The sequence below is a fragment of the Lutjanus erythropterus genome, chromosome 2, assembly GCF_056507025.1.
Source record: "Lutjanus erythropterus isolate fLutEry1 chromosome 2, fLutEry1.hap2, whole genome shotgun sequence".
NCBI lineage: Eukaryota > Metazoa > Chordata > Actinopteri > Lutjaniformes > Lutjanidae > Lutjanus > Lutjanus erythropterus.
The window spans coordinates 6,287,789-6,308,135 of NC_139318.1; the positions used below are offsets into that span (position 1 = coordinate 6,287,789).

Genomic DNA, 20,347 nt, shown 5'->3' on the forward strand with positions numbered 1-20,347 from the left:
GGTGTTTATACCGGTGGAGCAAGATGATGGCCCCCGGGGATTCTTCTCCATGGCTGTGAGCAGACTGAAAACACCTCCCATCAAGTTCAGCCGCGTTTGCCAACTCCAGACGGGGCACCGAACGGGAGGGACCCCTGGACCAGCAGCCGTTGCAGTGATCTCGCTCCGGTTTGTGTCTTAGTAGAGTGGGACTGAATGTCAGCAAGTCTCCGGAGAGGGGAAGGAGAGGATCTTTCACCCATGGCTATTGTCATGACAACTGCTGTAAAGGCCTTTGCCTGTGATTGATGTTTCACCACTTCCTTCCGCCTCGCCTCTTGTCATGTCAAAGAGGTTCAGCCGTTTCTACACGGTGTGTATTCCTGAGAGGGATGCGCAGTCGAGTGTGATACATGCAAAGCATATTCAGCCGTCATGTTATCTTCTGACTGATGGTGCAGCTTTTTATTTTGTTGTTAAGCAATTTGCCCGCCCTCCCTGCCTGTTTCCCAGCCTTCTTTTGTATCACAAAATAGCATGATTGGCTCCACCCTCCCTTTCCTCTCTCTGATTAGGGCATATATCTTCCAGGCTACACAACTTCACTCTTGTGCTGCAGCTAGAGGGAAGGTATGGCTGAAATGCTGTCAGTGCATCCTTTCTAAAACCCGGCATTTGCTCATCTGCTCGCTTGACACGTTCTAACTTAAGAGAGAAAAGGTCATCTCACTGCAAACTAAGAAAATGCTAGATCCTCTTTTCCTGACATGCTCTGTAGTGTCATTCAGTTGAATTACTCCTCCTTGATAGGCCTTTTTACAGGTGACAATGTGCCACCAGCTTCTCCCTCCTCAGACAGGTCCATTAACAGATGCTCAGGCACTTTCACTACTTAATATGGGGCTGTTGGTCCATGTGTTGCTGTTTAAGCTGATGTTAGCGTACTTCACAGGCAGCTGATGGAATTTGGTACTTGAACAACTCCTGTTAAATAAAGCAGTCTGTCACTGAAAAGCTACTGAGCTGAATCTCTGCAGAGGCATGTCCATTTCCCAAATTACTGCTCCTGTATGTAGCTGGACTGTTTAGCCTCGGGACAAATTAGCGTATAACATTAAGTATTGTGTATTATTATATATTATGCCCCTAATGTTAAGGGGTTAAGTTTTCACCCAACACTGCAATCAGGGTTTGGTAGCAGCAGGCTTTATCGGGCTTTGTTGCATTACTAACAAACAACATTGATGGTGTTCATGGGTGGGAAGCCAGTGAGGGATCATGCCCTTGTCACTACACTGGCGACCCTGATGGTTGGCTAGCGTTAGTGCTATACTCAAAGTTCAGTTTAAGCTGGTGAAAAGTTGCATTTTTCAGACCTTGGTCATAAAAGTATTGAACAAACTGAAATATTGATCTGATCAGTGGATAAAAAGTTCAGGCATCGCCAAAGTTATTAAATCTCTAGGGCTGTGAAAATAATTTTGAAATGCCACGCTATTGACAAGGGAACCACAGGGAGTGACGAACAATCGCAAACAAATGCTGTTTTTTCTTTTTTTTTTTCAAGATTAGGGTCAGTAGTGAATTCAAGGTCAAGGATGGATCTGGTGGATACCTGATGGATGCCGGCTATCACTGACCCACCTTCAAACTTGAGGGCTGCAGGTTTTGCCATGTTTTACGTTGTTTTACTGTTTACTTCGAAGGTTAACCTGTTACACTTAGTGTTATCACGTTGCATTGCTAATGTGGCTAGCAGGTTGGTGAGATGTTGGACAATTGTGGTAATATTGAGAGACTGTCAAAAGAAATTGCATGAAACGATAAGCCTTATTTGAAGCTGGTTGAATATCAATGGTAATGGTAAATTTTTAATGTTGTTTTTTATGGAACTTTATACTACAGCAAGTATTAGCTTTGTTATACAAAAGCTACACTTCCGTTCTGTGGTATGTGCATGTTTGGCTGCTGTATGTGTTGAATTTATTTTATAGACATGTCCTGAAGGTAACCATATAGCGACATGTGAAAAGGAAATGATCAAACTGCAGGAATTCATCTGCTTGGCAACATTGTGCAACTATGACTAGCATCAAGCAGCTAGCTGGCTCAGACTTAAAAGTTGCCCACTGGGCTGTGACGCAATATCCACAGTTCACTTTATATGTAGTGTTTCTGCTCCAAATTACTTCATTTTTTATCATAAATGAAGAATTTTACAGAAACAAATAATCACCTGTTGACATCCCAGCTGGCGTTGGACTAACTAGCTTGTTTAGTGATGTGTCTGTAGTGTCACCACCAGAGGGCAGCTATTTTAATGGCAGGCGTGTGGCATCTAAATGAGGCATCTGTCCAGTAGGTATTGGTCATATGAGAGCCAGATTTCGGTACCAAACCCTGACGACGAGGGGTTCATTTTAAGGGCTCACGGGGCAAAAAAATGGGAAACATGTCGTACAAATCATACCATTCTGGTAAAGCTTGGGCGGTGCGGTGGGTAGCACTTTCCCCTCCCAGTAAGAATGACGTGTGTTCGTGTTTGCATGTTCTCCCCGTGCTTGTTCAAGTTTCCTCTGGGTGTTCTGGTTTCCTCCACCATGTATGGTAGATGAATTCTGCAGTCAGTACCCCTGACCGCAGTGCTGGCTTAGAACTGGAGCTGATCCCTGGGCGGTGCACAGTGGCTGCCCACAGCTCCTAAAACTAGGATGTGTTAAATGCAGAGACTGAGTCTGACTGTATAATTGTACTCTGTACACTCGTATAATTGCGATAAAATTGATCCTCACCTTTAAGCTTCTTGCTGGCTGGGAGCTAGCTTCTGGCTGTCACCCTCTCCAGGCCGACAGCACAGTTAGCAGTCTTTGACACTGTGCTATATATGAGTGTCTCACAGCTTTTGCAGCATTTGCTTAATGTAGTCTCTGCCCAGTGAAACTCTATTAGCGTGTTTGCCAGAACAGCTCATATGCAGTGGTATTAAATGTGATTAAAGCCTGTACCTGCCCAGTCATTTGCACAGCGGTCCATTAGCTGCACAAGACTCATCAGCTCTGGATGAGAAGCGCAGAAAGGATTTGATTCCCTTATGCCTTTCCCTCTGTGGACCTGCCCTCAACGCAGCCAGTGGTTTCCATAGAGACCGTCGGGCCAATCCCCCCCCCCTCCCCCCCTTCTCAGTACTGTAGTACACTGAGCCGTTGCATAGGGTGTTACGTCGGTCCCCTTACAGCGAGATAATCCTTGCTTGGTCAACACGCTTATTGTGCAAATACACACACGACACAGACATACACATGTAACATACACAATTAACACATGTAAGAGATTCTCTTGAAATGCATGTAACAATGTTTAAATTCCTCAGGACATCCATTTTAAAACAAATTTATATTCAGATCACTTCATATTCACAATCCACTTTTCATCCAGTGTTGTTGTTCACAGCAGTACCTCCAACACTTCTAGATATTGACCATATAGATAGGATTAAGTGGTCTTAATGGATGCACAGCACTAGTGTGTGTACATGAATATAGATTAAGTAGGTTAAATGCAGTAGAGTGTGTGCTTCGGCTGCTGCTAATGAGATGTGTGCGGCGCCAGTTACATCATGAGACTACTGTACGTGAGCCCTCATCCCCACTGTGACCAAGCTTGAATGAGCAGCACGCCAAGTCAGGGTGTGTGTGTGTGTGTACAGTATGTGAGTGTGTGTATGAGTAGGTGGGTGAGCTTTAAACTGCCTGATAGTCAGTCTGTGCCTCAGCTTTCTGCTCTTTCTGCTCCCCCAGACCAGACGAAGAAGTTGCCAGCTCCGCCATGACTCACAGACGCCACCATCACTTGTGAGTACCGCTGTAAATGTTGCATGCTGGGGGATTTTGAGGGATGAGGTGCTGGGCGAGGAAACTTGAGAGCAAAAAACTTACTTTGGGAGTGTGAAATGCTCCCTTGATGTGGAAAGGAGCAGTTTTTCTTGAAACTGAGGGAGTCAGATATCACTCATTGTTGAGAAATGGGACAAAACTGTGTTTTGACAGGGTTTTTGCACTTCAGTTATGCTGGAAAATATATTTTAAAAGATCAGAACCTCCATGTGATACATTTTTTATTAAATGTCATATGGAGTTGACTAAACATTACATTTTATCAATGCACTGCATAGTCGTAGTGAGCAGCCATTTTATTTTTTAAAGTGTCTCAGAGTTCTCTTAATGTTAATCAAAAATACACATTTTTAAACCATAAAACTTAGCTTTGATTCAGAAGGGCTAGTTGATGTGTTATGGTTGAGACACATCTGATAGCAATATTATTTAATTAATTTGTTGAAAAATAGAAAGTTTATCAGTTCTTGAGCAGTATTGCCACCTTTTTTAAACCAGGAAGTGAAACAGGGCTACTTAGGATATAGCTAACCCTTACTGTGCCTGATTAAATCAAGTTTTTGTAAAAATCTGATGGAATTGACATCAGACTTGTACAACAAGCACATTTTTAAAAATGTGTTTTATGTGATTTTTTGTATGGGACAACAGTGGTTTCTGGCACAGAGCAAGTTTAGAAATGAAAAACAATTAAAGCAAATTAAAGAACGTAATAAATTACATATATTTCAGACATATAAATCACCAGAAGAGTGCAGTTATGCAATCTTGCAATCTTTGCAATGTTGGTACTAATACTTTTTTAAGGCTTGTTTTTTGGTTGGACATGATTCATCCCACTTCTCAAGTATGGGTGACATAAAGTCATAGTGTATTATTTTTGCTGTGCTGCTCTGTGCATGTGCATGTATTTGTGCCTGTGTGTGCTCATGTTGTCGGCCCAAACAAGCAGACATGCTACCGTAGGCTAAAACAGACTTTTCTGCTGCACCCACAGAAGTAAAGGTGGATGATATTTGCGTAGCACTGATGATGTCACACCAGCGGAGCTATTTTTAGAGAAGGGTCTGAAGAAGGCAGGCTTTTTTCTCTCCCCTTTCCTAGAATGTTATTATCATTCAAAGCCTTTCACCAGTGAGTCCTCTTCTCACAGCCTGCTTAATCTCGCTGTTTTGGTCAATTTGGAGGCTCCAATCAAAGCCTCTCATGGTAGCTGGAGAGCTATTGCACACACTTTACAGCTGTAAAGTCAATGCAATAACCCACATCTGTGCATTCATAGAATATTTTACAATCTGTTCGACAGAAAACACACAGAATTTCCTGCAGTATAGCAACTCATAAACATTTTGCTGAAACAGACAGAAGGGATTAATGACTTCTGCTTCACAAGGTATGCTAATATTTATGAAGGTGATCAATATTAATGAGGAGTCTGCAAAAAAAAATCTGGAATTATTCATGCATTCATGACAGGCTCTATACTTACTCTACTAGAGAATTTATAATGTGGTTTCATGCATCAGGCTCTTATGATACGTTGTATGTTGCACATGTTTTGAAATGACTGACAGCAATGTGCCATATCCAACCTGGTCTCTTTTACTATATCCTGACAGTATAGTCAGGAGTCACACACATTCAAACAACATAAAATGTAGTTTGATGATGTCGTGAAGTAGGATCATATAGCCAATGAAAATCTATGTGACAGGCAGAAATCAGGTTCATAGATGAAGTCATGTATTAAAAGTTCATTCATTTATTATGTTTAGTCACATTTGCCGACGGTCTCCGTCTGACGCATGCTGTCTTTACCTGGAGGTTATAGCAAATAGTTGCTAGCAGGAAACAAACCATTACCTTGGAGATATTAATGAGTTTTCTAGGTTTGACCATTGTTTGATATAACCTCCTTCATACGTGGACTTTGTTGCTCTTTATACTACGTAATCAGACATTTTTTTCTCAACGACAGTTGCACAGAAAGTCAGCCGAGTGTGAACCAAATGTGACATCATTCATTGGTTTGTGGACAACCGTTTTGAAGCCTTAAGTCTGGCATGATTGGGGGTTGCCATCTTGTTTTTTTTTTGGTTGGAGCAGGTGGGCAACGTACTGCATCTCAGGAGACTTTCTTGGTTTTGGCTCGCCCATTCAGCAGGAAATAATGGTGGCCTTCCTTGCCACAAAGTTTCTCGTATTACAGCTAAAGGTTAAATATAATAATATAAAAATATATTTCTGGAAACATTTTATGCAAGAAATACACAATGTAGTAACAGAATCTTGATCCATAGTTGATCAGCGCTGCTAAGTTTGACTGTTTGATCGAAGTTTCATGAGCTTGGTGCATTGAGCTGGATGGATTCTTGTCACAAGGCAACTACAGTCTAATGCATACCCTGCTTTATGGTCTATTTTGCTCTAAAAGAGATGATAATTTACAAAATGAACACCATGCTGTATTGAAGAAGACTTGAAACTAAGGATTGAGACCATGAACTCATTAGGAAACTGTTGACTGAGGTCATAAATCACACGTGAAATAGGGTCATTTTGCCATAAGAATACATACAATCTTTCTTCTTTTTGCAACCAGTGGAGTTGCCCCAGAAAGAGTGCAGGGTTAAGGCACCGTCCACTGTTTAATATATGGTCTATGATGTCAGCACAGGCTAAATGGCGTGAAATGACACATGGCAAAAAAAAAAAGGCATTCTGCATTGACGTGTTATTCATACGTCATTTGGCTGCCTCAGTGGTACCAGGGAGTAGTCTTTTTTTGGGGGGGTTGTGTTGACCTCTTGATAATCCCACTGACTGTCTGTCTACAGAGCTCATCAACATATTAGTCCCAGGACATTCATTAGGCTCTTTATTCCCTCTGACATCCAGGGAGTCACATAAAAGTCATATTTTCTGCTTCACTAGTGCTGGATTGCATAAGAAAGAAGGAGCCTCCATCTGTTCCACCCAGGGCTTGCCTTCGCTAAGCAGGGTTTTCATCACATTACCCGGGTGGCCCCTCCCCTCCCTCCTCTCCCCTCCTCCCCCAGTCAGGGCACGGCCATAAAAGTCGGGCCTTGTTCAGAGCCGGGGATCAACTGCGACGGCTCATCATGTGATCATGCTCAAGGTCGCTGGTGGGTCTGTTTCACAATGCTGAGTTCCCTGAAGAGCCCTGAGTGATCACATGGTCAGTCAAGAAACACAGGCAGCATGAGTGTTGGTTTGACTTATTTGTAATATTTTCCTGACTGGTTTGAAGCAGTTTTGAGAATAATTAGTTAGTTATAAGTTTTTTGAGAATTAGGGAAGAGTTGAATAGCTGTAATCGGCTTCTCATCCATTCTGCACTTGCAGGGCAGAGTGATCTAGAACTAATCCAATCTGTAGTGACACAAGGAAGTGTGGAAATCAGATTGGGGGATTCTCTTCTCTCCTGACAAGCGTCCACATGCTGGCTGAGTGTCTGTGGTCGTCCAGCTGAGGAGGAAAACTGCACCTTTAATGACTTGTTGTCTTCTAGATCTGCCATACCACTACCACAGTGTGACACTCCCTGACTGGTGAACGTCTTGTACTTTCATTTTTTTTATTTGAAGACACAATGTGTAGAATGTTTGTGATCAAATGATTCTGACTGAATGAGTGTTTTGGTACGTTTTGGTGTCTGTAACAGAATCTCAGAGGAGGTCAGCTGCTGGTTAGTGACACGCTTTTCTATCTGCTATCTGTGACAAGGTCTTTTTTTAAGACTTCCACTCAGGGGCTCCAAAGGTTGATATATCATTTTTTTTCTACACATAAACTGTGTTTCCATCAATGTTTTCTGTGAACGGACGCACTAGAAAAGTGATGCAATCACAGTTTGAATTATGGGGGAGCTAAGAATTCAAAGAGCTCTAAAGCATTGTTCATTTACTGCGTTACAGCTTATATTTTCTTTTCTAAATTCTCACAGGAAGTCTCTTTGCCTGTGTCCCCAGTGGATTTCCTGATTTTTATTTTATTGATGTTTTTTTTTTTGCTCTGATTATTCTTTGATTTTGAAACAGTAGCCTTATGTTTTTGTTATGTCGCATCTATTAAATGTTACTGACAGTGATTGCTGCTGCACATTTCCATGTATGCATGTGCATGTGAAATTTTTTAGTAGCAGCGTGCACCACAAAACAGGGCTGCCCCAAAAGCCACTGTGGAATTCAAACCCTGGATGTGATTGAAAATGGCTAAATTTGACAAAAAAGTTTTTAAAAATTTACTCGTTTTAGGTGGCTTTTTTTTTTTTTTTTTTTGTCTTTTTCAAAGAGGTGTTAATCAGCTTACAGGGAGATAAAAAACACTTTTTCTGACTAAATTCGGATGTAGCAAACATTTAACTCACATGGCTGATCATCCATGATGCCTCCACACAGATCTGACCAAACCTTCCTCACATTAATACATCAAACTAACACAAATGTCGTATTTCCATCTTGGTTTCCACATTGTTTTTCACCATTTGAAGTTGGACTCCATCATTTTGTTATGCCCTCTTCCTCTGAATTTTTTAATAGTTTTCCAACTGCAGAATTGGCACAACACCTAAAAAAATAATTAACCCAAAAACCTTGACTTTATGTATTTTAATTATATGTAAATTTTCCATTTAATTTTATTACATAAGTTTAATGTAACAAGTTGAGTTTAATAGTGTTTTTCTATATATGTATGTATGTAACATTGTGCAGCTCACCATGATTTGTGTCTAATATGCAATTAGGCTTTTTAGACAAGTTTTGCTCGTTTTCAATACTTACGGCCCATTGCTCGAGGACCCGAGGACACTTGTTACCATGGATACCACCAGTTTGGCTGGACGGAGATGATTTACAGATGTATCATGTGGTTAATAGATTGCTTTTATAGTTAGAAGAAGACATGTCAAAATAAAGTTATATTTGGCAATATTTTAATGATTCCATATCTAGTTATATTTAATCAATTGACAAGGAGACTGAGGCTATAGAGCAGACAAGACGAGCTGATTATTTCTTTTCTACATACAAGTAATTCTGCTGGCTAACTTGCCTATTATAATAAATAAATTTCATGTTTGTGTTTCAGATAACTTTATTCACAGTGATGCTACTGAAAATCATAAGCTTGATATGGTGGAGCTAATTTTTTTTAATGATAAGTAATTTTTAATCATATCGAGTTTTTTTTCTTCATAATTTCAGAATCTCTATGAAAAATGTGTTCTTGTTCACAAATGCTTCATCTTTTCATCAGTCTGTCCCTCCAGTGATAAATGTTTTGGGATGACTGCACTAAAGCACCGCAACATGCATCACAAATCTTTAGAAAAGCTGGCGTGAAATCGGTCATTTTAGGCTGCAACAATCCCAAAAAGGACCTGCAAAATCCTGCAGGGACTGATTCAGCTTTTGCATTTCCTGTATTACATAACTCACTTGCTAGCATGCTAAACTGTTAGCCTTGGTGGCTTCCAAACAGAGACACTCTTGCCACCCACGTTGCTCTTGCCCATCAGCTGTGTTCTCACGACTTAACCACTTAAACGCCAAGCGTATCATTCACATGATTACCCATAACCACACGCTCTTGAGTTCCATTTGAAAGGAGCATTAATGTTGTTTATTTGTGTATATTTTGTGGCGTGCACTCACATGGTTATTTCAGTCCACATTTGTCTTTGGATACCATCAATAATAATATGGCAACACCTTTGCAAACAAAGCAATGAAGTAATGAATACATAAGGACTCTTGTGAGAAGTGCTTAACAATTAGATTTAAACGGCTGTTAATTATTGAGAAAGTATGCTGTCAGGCAGAGAATGGTGGGGATGTGGTTGATATAGTCCTCTCATTCATCTTACTGTCTGTCCTAACTGTGTGTGTACATACAGTAGCTTAATAAGACCACATACATCACTCTTCATGACAGCCATATCAAATAAAGCAGGCCGAGCTGCACCACTGTGCTTCAGATTGATTGATCGGACTTTATTGGAAAATCCTCTGTCAGCATGTTTCCACAGAGCACATTACAGGACCTCAACAGTGTTCCCAGTCTGCTGTTATCACAAAGGTAAATCTATCCAGAGATGTCTGCCCACTTGTCTATAATGAATGGGCCACTAAAATATTTAGGAAGCCCTCCTGGTTAAAGTTTAATGCCTGACTCAGTGTGCACCTTTACATCTTGAAAGATGACTGTGGCGGTGTCAAACAGCCTTTGTGCTTTGCTTTAAACTGTTGAGGAAAATGACTAAATCATGAACCAGTGTAATCTTAAACGCTGTTGTTCTGCAGGTCCCATACTCACTTTAGTTTTTTCCACATAAACAAAAGAAAAAGGATTCATTCCAATCCTTTTCCTAGAAGTGTCTGTATTTTCATTTAAAATGTGTTTTTTTACGTAAATTACACAAAAGGCAAAGAAAATTTGATCAATTTAACCTATTTCGGTCATGTTAACCACACAGAAAATTGCCACTCTTATATTGTTACTTTTTGCACAGTTAGAGATGCATCTTGGTTGCTTAGCAACTATCATCGTGTCAACAAGTGGTCTCGATTTCCAGTTTCCTGACATTAAAATACAAATAATTAATTAATTAGACTCAATTAAAAGTAAAGTAGGGGAGACCAGGGATGGTTGTAGCACTTCTTGTCTCAGCAGCTATAACTCACTGAATTTTTGTGTTAAAGTTCTCCATTTTTGAATCAAAGTACCCTTATTTATTACACATAGCAATGTTCCCAACTTTTTTTATTTATTTATTTATTTATTTACTAAGTTAAAATGACATGTTTATAATCTCATAAAATATATTTAACTGTTTCTCGCTCTGAGTAATTTCACATAAATCAAAAAATTGAATCGGATCACTGATGGTTCTTATCCTGTACAAAAATGCTGCTGTGAATATATGTAACCATTACAGTTAAACACACGATGACATGCATATTGATAAATATAAGATGCAAGTATAAAAAACTGAGTTTCAGAAACTCTGTTTTCTGCATTGCATGTTTAATACTTTAATTTTACTTTCAATTCTAGGAAAGAATACAAAGTAACTTGTCCCTCTAGTGTGAACTTGCCTAAATCTATCTAATCTATTTCTATTTATTCATCAGTTTTCTTTCATTTTTGCCCTTGGCCCTAAAAGAAAATTGAGACAGCAGATTTTACAAAAGCCATGCCCGGTTCCTTTAAAACTTTCCCTACAAAACAGGAATCGCTCTCATGGAGTCTGTTTTGGTGTCACTGTGTTGTTGTCCGGGTGGAAAAAGCAGACTTTTAGAGTCGTACAGGGCGTCTATATTCTGTAGTGTCAGAAACAGGTTGTGATAATGAAAAAGTGAAAATGTGTGAGAAATCGGGAGAAATGCAGGAGAATTTTGATCCTGGAAGGAAACACAGGAGAAGGCAATGAAAAACACCAGACTCCTGGACGTCTGCAGTGTGCAGAGTGTTCAATAGAATATAGGAATTTTGTCAAAGGAAGGTCCCTTAACAGACATTCCCTGTACAGGGAGCAAGTGGTATGGAGTTGTGTTTATGTACACTGTGGAACAGAACAAAGCTAAAGAGCCTGAAAGCAGCTCAAACAAGCCATGGTGTGTGAAGCTCAGCGTGTTGTAGAGGCAGATCTGTGTGCGTTTAGTATGCAGCAGCGTTGCTGGTGTTGTTGTTGGTCACAGTGATATAAGAGCTGTGCAGCACATGGGGGCACGGCTGTTTTTAGTAGGCAGTAGTAATTACAGCTGGAAGTTGTCAGATGGTACATAAAAGTAGAGACATTCCAGCTAATTAAGAGTAACCTCATATAAGCATTGTCATCGTGTGTGTGAAGGAGCCATAAATAGATCAGGCTTTTTATTCGCTCTCCTGCCACCACTGTTTGTGTTGAATTGATCTGTTGCACGGTGAGGTGCAGGGAAGCATGATGAGACAAGAGGAGGACAAAAACATGACGCTGGCAGGGAGTTTTGCTGCAAAAATTCGGCAAACTTTTATTGTCAGTCTCCAAAAAACAAAACAAAAAAAAAGGTTACTTAACATTACACTTTTCCTTTTTAGTACTCAGCTTAGAACAAATCTGGTGCTGCTCTTCTTAAACCAGTCCACCCTCTCTCTCAGTGCTCTCTCATATATAGCATGAGAGCCCGCCTTGCCAGTTCAAACTGGCCTATCAGGTCAGCTCTGCAGGAGGGAGGTTGACAAGATTAATCACAAATATATATTGTTCTTCTTAGCTTGCTCAAACCAACAAAGCCTCATTTCATTCTTCAGTAGATTTTCATAAATACCATACACTCGAAATAATCAAATCATTTGAGTATCACACAGTATTTGTCTTAATTACCTGTCATTTCATCACTCACCCTTTGGCCAATCAAGTCAGAGAATCCGCCTACTCCTGCAGCACATAAAAGGACTATTTTTCAGGCGTGCTTCCTCTTTAAACACCAGGACAAGATGGCCTCCACAAGGACTCACACCCTGACAGGTTTTGGCTTTGATTATATCATTACTTTAATAGACTCTTAAGAAAAGTGTGTTTCTAATGCTGAGTACAATTGGTTGTATGTTAATATTAAACTAAAAATTCAATAAAGAAAATAAAGAAGTTGTGTGAGTGAATCTGTCCACCTTGCTTAACAAAAACAAAGGCTTAGCAAATACAAAAGGGAGTTGAGGCTTCCTCACATTTCACACCTCCTCCCCCTCTGGCTTACACAAGTCAGGCAAACGGGACAGATAGTCAGCAATGAGGTTTTTCTTACCAGGACAATGCTGTATAGTGAACTGGTATGGCTGGAGGGCTAGGCACCAACGCAGGATCCTTGCATTCTGATGCTGCTTTGAATGCATCCACTTCAAAGGCCTGTGGTCAGTCTGCAACACAAACTGTCTTCCCAAAAGGTAATATTTCAATGAATCAACAGCCCACTTTATAGCCAGACCTTCTTTTTCCACAGTAGAGTACCTTTTTTCTCGGTCAAATAGTTTCCTACTCAGGAACAAGACAGGCTTCTCCTCGCCAGGTTCTCCCTGGGCTAGCACGGCTCCTAGTCCAACCCCAGAGGCATCAACCTGGACCAGGAAAGGTTTTGTGAAGTCAGGGCTCTGCAACACAGGGGCTTGACAAATCTGCCTCTTTAACATCTGGAAAGCATGCTCACATTCATCATTCCAAATCACTTTAGTGATTGACTTTTTTGTCAGTTCGGTGAGTGGTGCTGCCAGCGTAGCAAAATGAGGAACAAACCTTCTGTACCAGCCCACCAGTCCTAGAAAAGATCTCACTTGTTTCTTGGTCAGGGGTCTGGTAATCATCTGTATGGCCTTTATCTTTTCTATTTGTGGCTTTATTTGCCCACGGCCAACCAGGTACCCAAGGTATTTCACCTCCTCTTGAGCCCAAGAACATTTGTTTACATTCAGGGTCAGTCCAGCGTCCTGTATTTTGCCCAAGACAACTTTGAGATGCTGCATGTGTTCATCCCAGGATTCACTGTAGATTACGACATCATCAAGATAGGCAGCTGCAAACCTGGAGCAATCATTAAGAACAATGTCCATTAATCTTTGGAAGGTTGCAGGTGCTCCATGAAGCCCAAAAGGTAACACAGTGTAATGGAATAAACCCATTCCTGGAATCTGGAAAGCTGTGTATTCTTTACAAGCTGGGTCAAGGGGCACTTGCCAGTAACCTTTACAAAGATCTAGGGTTGTAATATACTTGGCTTTCCCCAATCTCTCCAACAGCTCGTCAATGCGTGGCATGGGATAGGAGTCAAAACATGAAATGCTGTTCAGTTTCCTCATGTCAGAACAGAACCGAGGTTGAGTGGAATTTTTCTTAGGAACAAGCACTATAGGATTTGACCACTCACTTCTAGACGGTTCAATGACACCCATGTCCAACATCATCTGGACCTCCTTCCTCAGGGGTTCCACCATTCGTTCTGGAATCCTGTAGGGCTTCAGACGAACAGGCGTAGTATTTTTCAGAGCAATTTTATGTTCTATCACATTAGTGCGGCCAGGTTTCTCAGAGAACAAGGATGGGAAAGATTGTTTCAGCTCACCCAGTTGATGCCACTGGTCCTCACTCAGATGCTCAGGAGGGGTTGGGATTTTACACTTCTCCCTGAAGGGTACCATGTCGGGTTCCTCAGCCTCCCCTACATCATCTTCTTCGGGCGGGACATCCTGGACCATCAGAACATGCTCCCCTCCTGTTTCCTGGTTGTTTCTTTCATGATATTCTTTTAACAGGTTTACATGAAGTAATTGTTGAGGTTTATGTTTGTCAGGACAGAAAATCTCATATGTTACTGGGCCCACCTTTCTGGTCACTGTATAGGGGCCTTGCCACTTAGCTAGTAATTTACTTGGCCCAGTAGGAAGCAGTACTAACACTTTCTGGCCGGCTTTCAGTTCTCTTTCACGGGCATGTTTGTCGTACCATACCTTTTGTCTTTGTTGAGCATCTTGCAAGTGTTCCTTTGCTTTTTTTCTGTAACTTTCCAGTTTGTCTCTCATCTGCAGAATGTAGGAGATGATGTTGGTTGTTGTTGGCGTTGCCTCACCAGCCACCCAGTTCTCCTTCAGCATGTCCAAGGGGCCTCTGACTTGCCTGCCATATATCAACTCAAAAGGAGAGAAACCAGTTGAAGCCTGGGGTACCTCTCTATATGCAAATAAAAGAAAAGGCAACCATTTATCCCAGTCTTTACCTGTGTCATCAACAAACTTCCTCAACATGTGTTTCAGAGTACCATTAAACCGTTCCACTAGACCGTCAGTTTCAGGGTGGTAAGGTGTTGTTCTTATACCTTTCACACCAAGTTGGGAGTACAGTGATTTCATCAAATGTGACATAAAGTTTGTACCTTGATCTGTCAAGATCTCTTTAGGGATACCAACTCTAGAGAATAACTCCACTAAACATCGAACTATATGTTTGACCTGAATGGAGCGCAGTGGATAGACATCAGGGTATCTAGTTGCGTAGTCACATATGACCAGAGCAAATTTGTGTCCATTACTACTTTTGGGCAAAGGACCAATGATATCCATAGCTATTCTCTCATAAGGTACACTCATGATAGGCAACGGTTGTAATTGGCCTCGGTCTGAAACCTTAGTGGGAGCTACAACCTGACATTCATGACAACTTTTACAGTATTCTAGTACCTCTTTGTATAACCCTGGCCAATAAAAGCGTTGAGCAATGCGGTTATATGTCTTAGCCTGTCCTAGATGCCCAGCCCATGGAACTGTATGACCCAAATGCAGGATTACTTGACGATACTCTTTTGGAACAACAAGCCTAGGTGTCTCAATATCTGCCAAATACAAAAGGTTGTCTTTTATGATGAAGGGATCCCCAATTGCACTCTTCAGCCCTCCTGTGCCTGCCTCATGGACCCCATTGACTTCATATGCTTTTGCAAAGAGAGGTTTTAGAGACGAGTCATTTTCCTGACTCTGTCTGAAATTGTCAGGGATTTGCCATTGGGGGTCGATGCAGGAAGACACAGGAAGAGTAGATTCAGGGATTTTGGCTTTATTGTGATTTCTATTTTTCTCCTGACAGCGTTGCCGTTTTGTTTTCTTTTCCTTGCTTACCCTTTCAAACAAACTATCATGTATATCAGGTAGGGGTTCTAACCCCTTGGCCACAGAACGGGTAACTACCGCACAAGAGTATGCTACAGAATTTTGCTGGACCAAGTTGTCAAGGATAGGCAAATCTTCTCCAAGGATTACATCATAAACTAGATTATCTAGCACTCCCACAGTTAACATAAAGGCTTGCCCTTCAACCTCAATGATAACATCTGCAGTAGGATAATCTTTCTTACATCCATGTACACATATGATATTTACATTTCGATCAAAATTAGTTAGTGCATTGCTGAGTAGGCTAGACTTCACCAAAGTTTGTGAACTACCAGTGTCAGCCAGAGCCTTTGCTACCTGACCATTTACTGTGACATCCACCACATGTTTGTGTGGTATCAGTCCATTATCATTAACATCATCCAGGTCATCACTTTCTGCACGTGGCACTGAACACAACTCAACTGACTTTGATTTTCTTAAAGGACACAACGAAGCTTTGTGGCCAGGCTGCTGACAGTAGTAACACACAAAGTTGGGTTTTAAATTTGAATGAACAGGTTTCTTACTAACCCCAGTGTCCGTACTGTCCATGGAAGGCAAACTGTGAGGTTTGCCATCCCCAAACCTTGGCTTCCCAACAGTCACCTTTCTCTTTGACGGGTCTCGGTGGGCGGCTGTGTAGCGTTCTGCCAGGTCTGCTGCTTCCTCTCCTGTCTGGGGATTGTGCTCCTTTACCCAGATGCGGATGTCTGGGGGAAGTACACGAAGGTATTGCTCCAAGATGATGGTTTCACCAATCTGCTCCTTAGTACGGCTGTCGGGTCGCATCCACCGTTTGTAAAGTCCCTTTATCCGGTTGTAGGTTTCTCGCACCGTCTCTCCCACTGGCACAGTAGTGCTCCGGAAGCGCTGTCTGTACGTCTCTTCTGTAACATTGAACTTCATCAATACTGCTGCTTTAACAGCCTCATAGGATTCTGACTGTTCCTCATCCATTCCAGCGTAGGCCTCTAGAGCTTTTCCTGTCAACAAGGTGACCACTCTCGCTGCCCACTCTGCTGGCTGCCATCCCCATGTTCTGGCAATCCGTTCAAACCGAACAAAAAAACTCTCTGGATCTTCACCTTCTTTGAAATCAGGTATTCTGGGTTCACCAATGCGCAGGCTTACAGCCTGGGTTGGTGTAGCAGCACGTTGTTGATGTTGAGCTGGTAACTGAGGAGATGAGGAAACAGGCCCACTGGCTGGCGACTTAGGAGATGAGGAAACAGGCCCACTGGCTGGCAACTGAGGAGATAAGGAGACAGGCCGCTCAAAAGGTTCAAAAGGTTCTTCGGACGTCCAGTCCTGCTTTAACTTTGGTCCCATCTCCCTTCTGAGCTGTTTAATCTGTTCAAAAAGTGCAGCTTCAGTTTGTTTAGACCGGCGCATAAACTCTCTCATTTCTTCAAAAAAATCTGGTGCAGAGAGTTCTGGACTTGCAGCACGGACTGTAACTACCTTTGGCCGTACCACTGGCTCTTCTTCACCTTCAGCAGCCATAGCTCCATCCGGTGGCGGCTCAAACTCCACTGTCCTTTCAACATCTCCCTCCTCCATTTCTGCCAAGGTGGTTTTCCTTGGCAAACGAGGTCTTCCACGTCCAGCTCCTCTCATTTAGTCAGTTTTGCGGCACCAACTCTTCACAGGCAAAAAAGATCCCACTCCTGACACCAATTGTTGCACGGTGAGGTGCAGGGAAGCATGATGAGACAAGAGGAGGACAAAAACATGACGCTGGCAGGGAGTTTTGCTGCAAAAATTCGGCAAACTTTTATTGTCAGTCTCCAAAAAACAAAACAAAAAAAAAGGTTACTTAACATTACACTTTTCCTTTTTAGTACTCAGCTTAGAACAAATCTGGTGCTGCTCTTCTTAAACCAGTCCACCCTCTCTCTCAGTGCTCTCTCATATATAGCATGAGAGCCCGCCTTGCCAGTTCAAACTGGCCTATCAGGTCAGCTCTGCAGGAGGGAGGTTGACAAGATTAATCACAAATATATATTGTTCTTCTTAGCTTGCTCAAACCAACAAAGCCTCATTTCATTCTTCAGTAGATTTTCATAAATACCATACACTCGAAATAATCAAATCATTTGAGTATCACACAGTATTTGTCTTAATTACCTGTCATTTCATCACTCACCCTTTGGCCAATCAAGTCAGAGAATCCGCCTACTCCTGCAGCACATAAAAGGACTATTTTTCAGGCGTGCTTCCTCTTTAAACACCAGGACAAGATGGCCTCCACAAGGACTCACACCCTGACAGGTTTTGGCTTTGATTATATCATTACTTTAATAGACTCTTAAGAAAAGTGTGTTTCTAATGCTGAGTACAATTGGTTGTATGTTAATATTAAACTAAAAATTCAATAAAGAAAATAAAGAAGTTGTGTGAGTGAATCTGTCCACCTTGCTTAACAAAAACAAAGGCTTAGCAAATACAAAAGGGAGTTGAGGCTTCCTCACATGATCTAATTGTAAAGTCTCTTTCATGGCAGCGCTGCGGAGTGCAGCGGAGAGTATCAGAGATCAAAGCGGCCTCGCTTTCCCATAAATCTGCATGGAGGCAGATTCAGGCAGCTGGCAGTGCCCCGCTAAACACACTCGCCGTACCTGTGCAGCACACATCTCATGATTAGAGTGATCCAGCCTCTGTTGGCTCTGCACTCAGCCTGGAGCTGTCATTTATTGGCTGTACTCGCATGCAGGGGATAATGTGATGGGCTTTGCTGTTTATCACAGTTCAGTGTCACAGACCACAGACAGTCAGCATCATGAGCTAACAGCACTCTGCTCTTTGATACAGAAACACTGATGTCTACTGCTGGATCCCTGCTTACATTATGTATATTTATAGTAGAACCGAAACAAGGTTAACGGGTTCATTTATTGATCATTTTACTGCGCGGGGTTGTATAATGAGCTGCTAGTTGTAGTTCTCTCCTGTAATAGTTTGAGTCCATGTTTCTTGACTTAGCTTGGAGAGCGTAGCAGCAAAAGCAAAAACACTAACAGCCACACTTGGTTAACATAAACATTAACCAAGCTTGGTTGTAAGGCTGCTATTACATTATATTATATATGAATAAAACTGAGGACACACGTAGCCTAAACACTGTACGTGAGTCAAGAGGCAAAAATGGGTCAACAGGCCAATGGGGTCCCCCACCAGGCCAAAAATGTATTCCTTTAATGTCAAAGTAACACCACATACCGATTCATTCGGAAATCAATGATTTGCATTTGTGGGAGCTCAACTACAGTTAGCATAAGCATTGTTGACACCAGTCCAACTGATGCTAAACCGAAAAAAAATACAATAAAGGTAAACACTGAAAACATGACTAGGATCCAGAGTGATTAGATTATTCTCAGACCCACGGGTGGGTCACTTGAGATGTTATTTGGGTCGCCAAATAAATACAAGACTGGAAGAAATTCTGCAAATTTAAGATTTATATCGGCAGTATACCTTTTATGAGACATTTAAAATGTGTATATTGTTTTACTGATGAGACAAAATACAAGAACCTGTTAATTAAGAATATAGGCACTTATTTCGTCTCATTTATGAAGTAAGCTAAAATGTCCTATGTTGTTTTCTTGATGAGAGGAAATAAAAACAATGAGATGGCCTGTTAACTCAGCCTAAATGCATTTTTTACTCATTTATAAAATATTTAACATGAACATTTTTTCAAGAACACGGGTCAGAATAATAGACGGTAATGCAGAAATGGCAGTAAAACTGTCAGGAATATTAATTTCTGTTTAACTGAAGTGTATAAAAATTGCACACTCAAAGTCGGGTCACTACCGTTTTTCATTTTTAAGTAAGTCACCAGTAAAAACGTTAAAGAACCTCAAATACACACCATGGTTGTACCAAATTACCCGTGATATTTGTGGCCTTGCATAATTTGAAAACAAATTGCAGACCACCTGATATGCCATCCCTCTTGCCTTGTGTCAAACAATACAAAAACCACCTACAGTAAATGAGTGAATAATAAGTCATAAAAATGAAAGTCTCACAGCCTGAGGGAAGAAGCTGCTCTTCAGTCTGGTGGTACAGCACTGGATACTTCTGTATGTCTTGCCAGACCGCAGTAGGGTGAACAGGCTGTGGGGTGGATACTGCCATTTAGTGTACTTTGGGCTCTGAGCAGGCTGAGTCAATTGCTGAGTGTCTTTTTTTTTATGGGTCATCTTTTTGGCCAATATTTGCCATTTATTTTGGTGATTTAATGGTCCCAAAGCGAGAGCAGCTCCTCAGCAACAGACTGTCATTCAGCTGCACGGTTACACACTCATTGAGCCTGAGGATGATGAGAGGAAGGCCGCCTGTAGAGCCAGAACATTTTCACGCCTACATCAATGATTTCAGGATTTATTTAGACCAAACCAGAACTGATGATTGTTGGGAAGTCTTACCAAAATGGTTTGGGTCAATTAGGCTTGTTTTTGCATTAAATACATGTGTAGAATTACAATTAATTGTTAAAAAATGAATGCAGGTGGTGCTTCGGGGGAGTTTGGCCCATTCTAGGTGAAGATTTTTCACCTTTTTTGGACTTTTTCCACACTAAGCAAACAATTAAATTGGTAATGAAAACAATCCTTAGTTGCAGATATAAGTAGAACTTTGTGGCTGTAGCTCATAGTTACCATATTTCCCTCTGCTCTGGTTATTGGAAACAGTTCTCAGATTTGCCTGCATGTTTGTTTTTTTTATCTCTGAAAGTTGCAAACAGATTTGAGTGAAATTTG

The 20,347-nt window shown here is 41.4% G+C and overlaps 1 protein-coding gene across 4 annotated transcripts in view; it reads left to right on the forward strand.

Moving 5' to 3' along the window:
- iqsec1b (IQ motif and Sec7 domain ArfGEF 1b) overlaps window positions 1-20,347 on the forward strand; it is a 332,046-nt gene that overhangs the window by 179,214 nt on the left and 132,485 nt on the right. For all 4 annotated transcript variants that reach the window (XM_084726876.1, XM_084726885.1, XM_084726895.1 and 1 more), the window contains one exon: window positions 3,777-3,830. In XM_084726876.1, coding sequence (XP_084583002.1) covers window positions 3,777-3,830 — 54 coding nt within the window. The remainder of the gene's footprint in view (window positions 1-3,776; window positions 3,831-20,347) is intronic.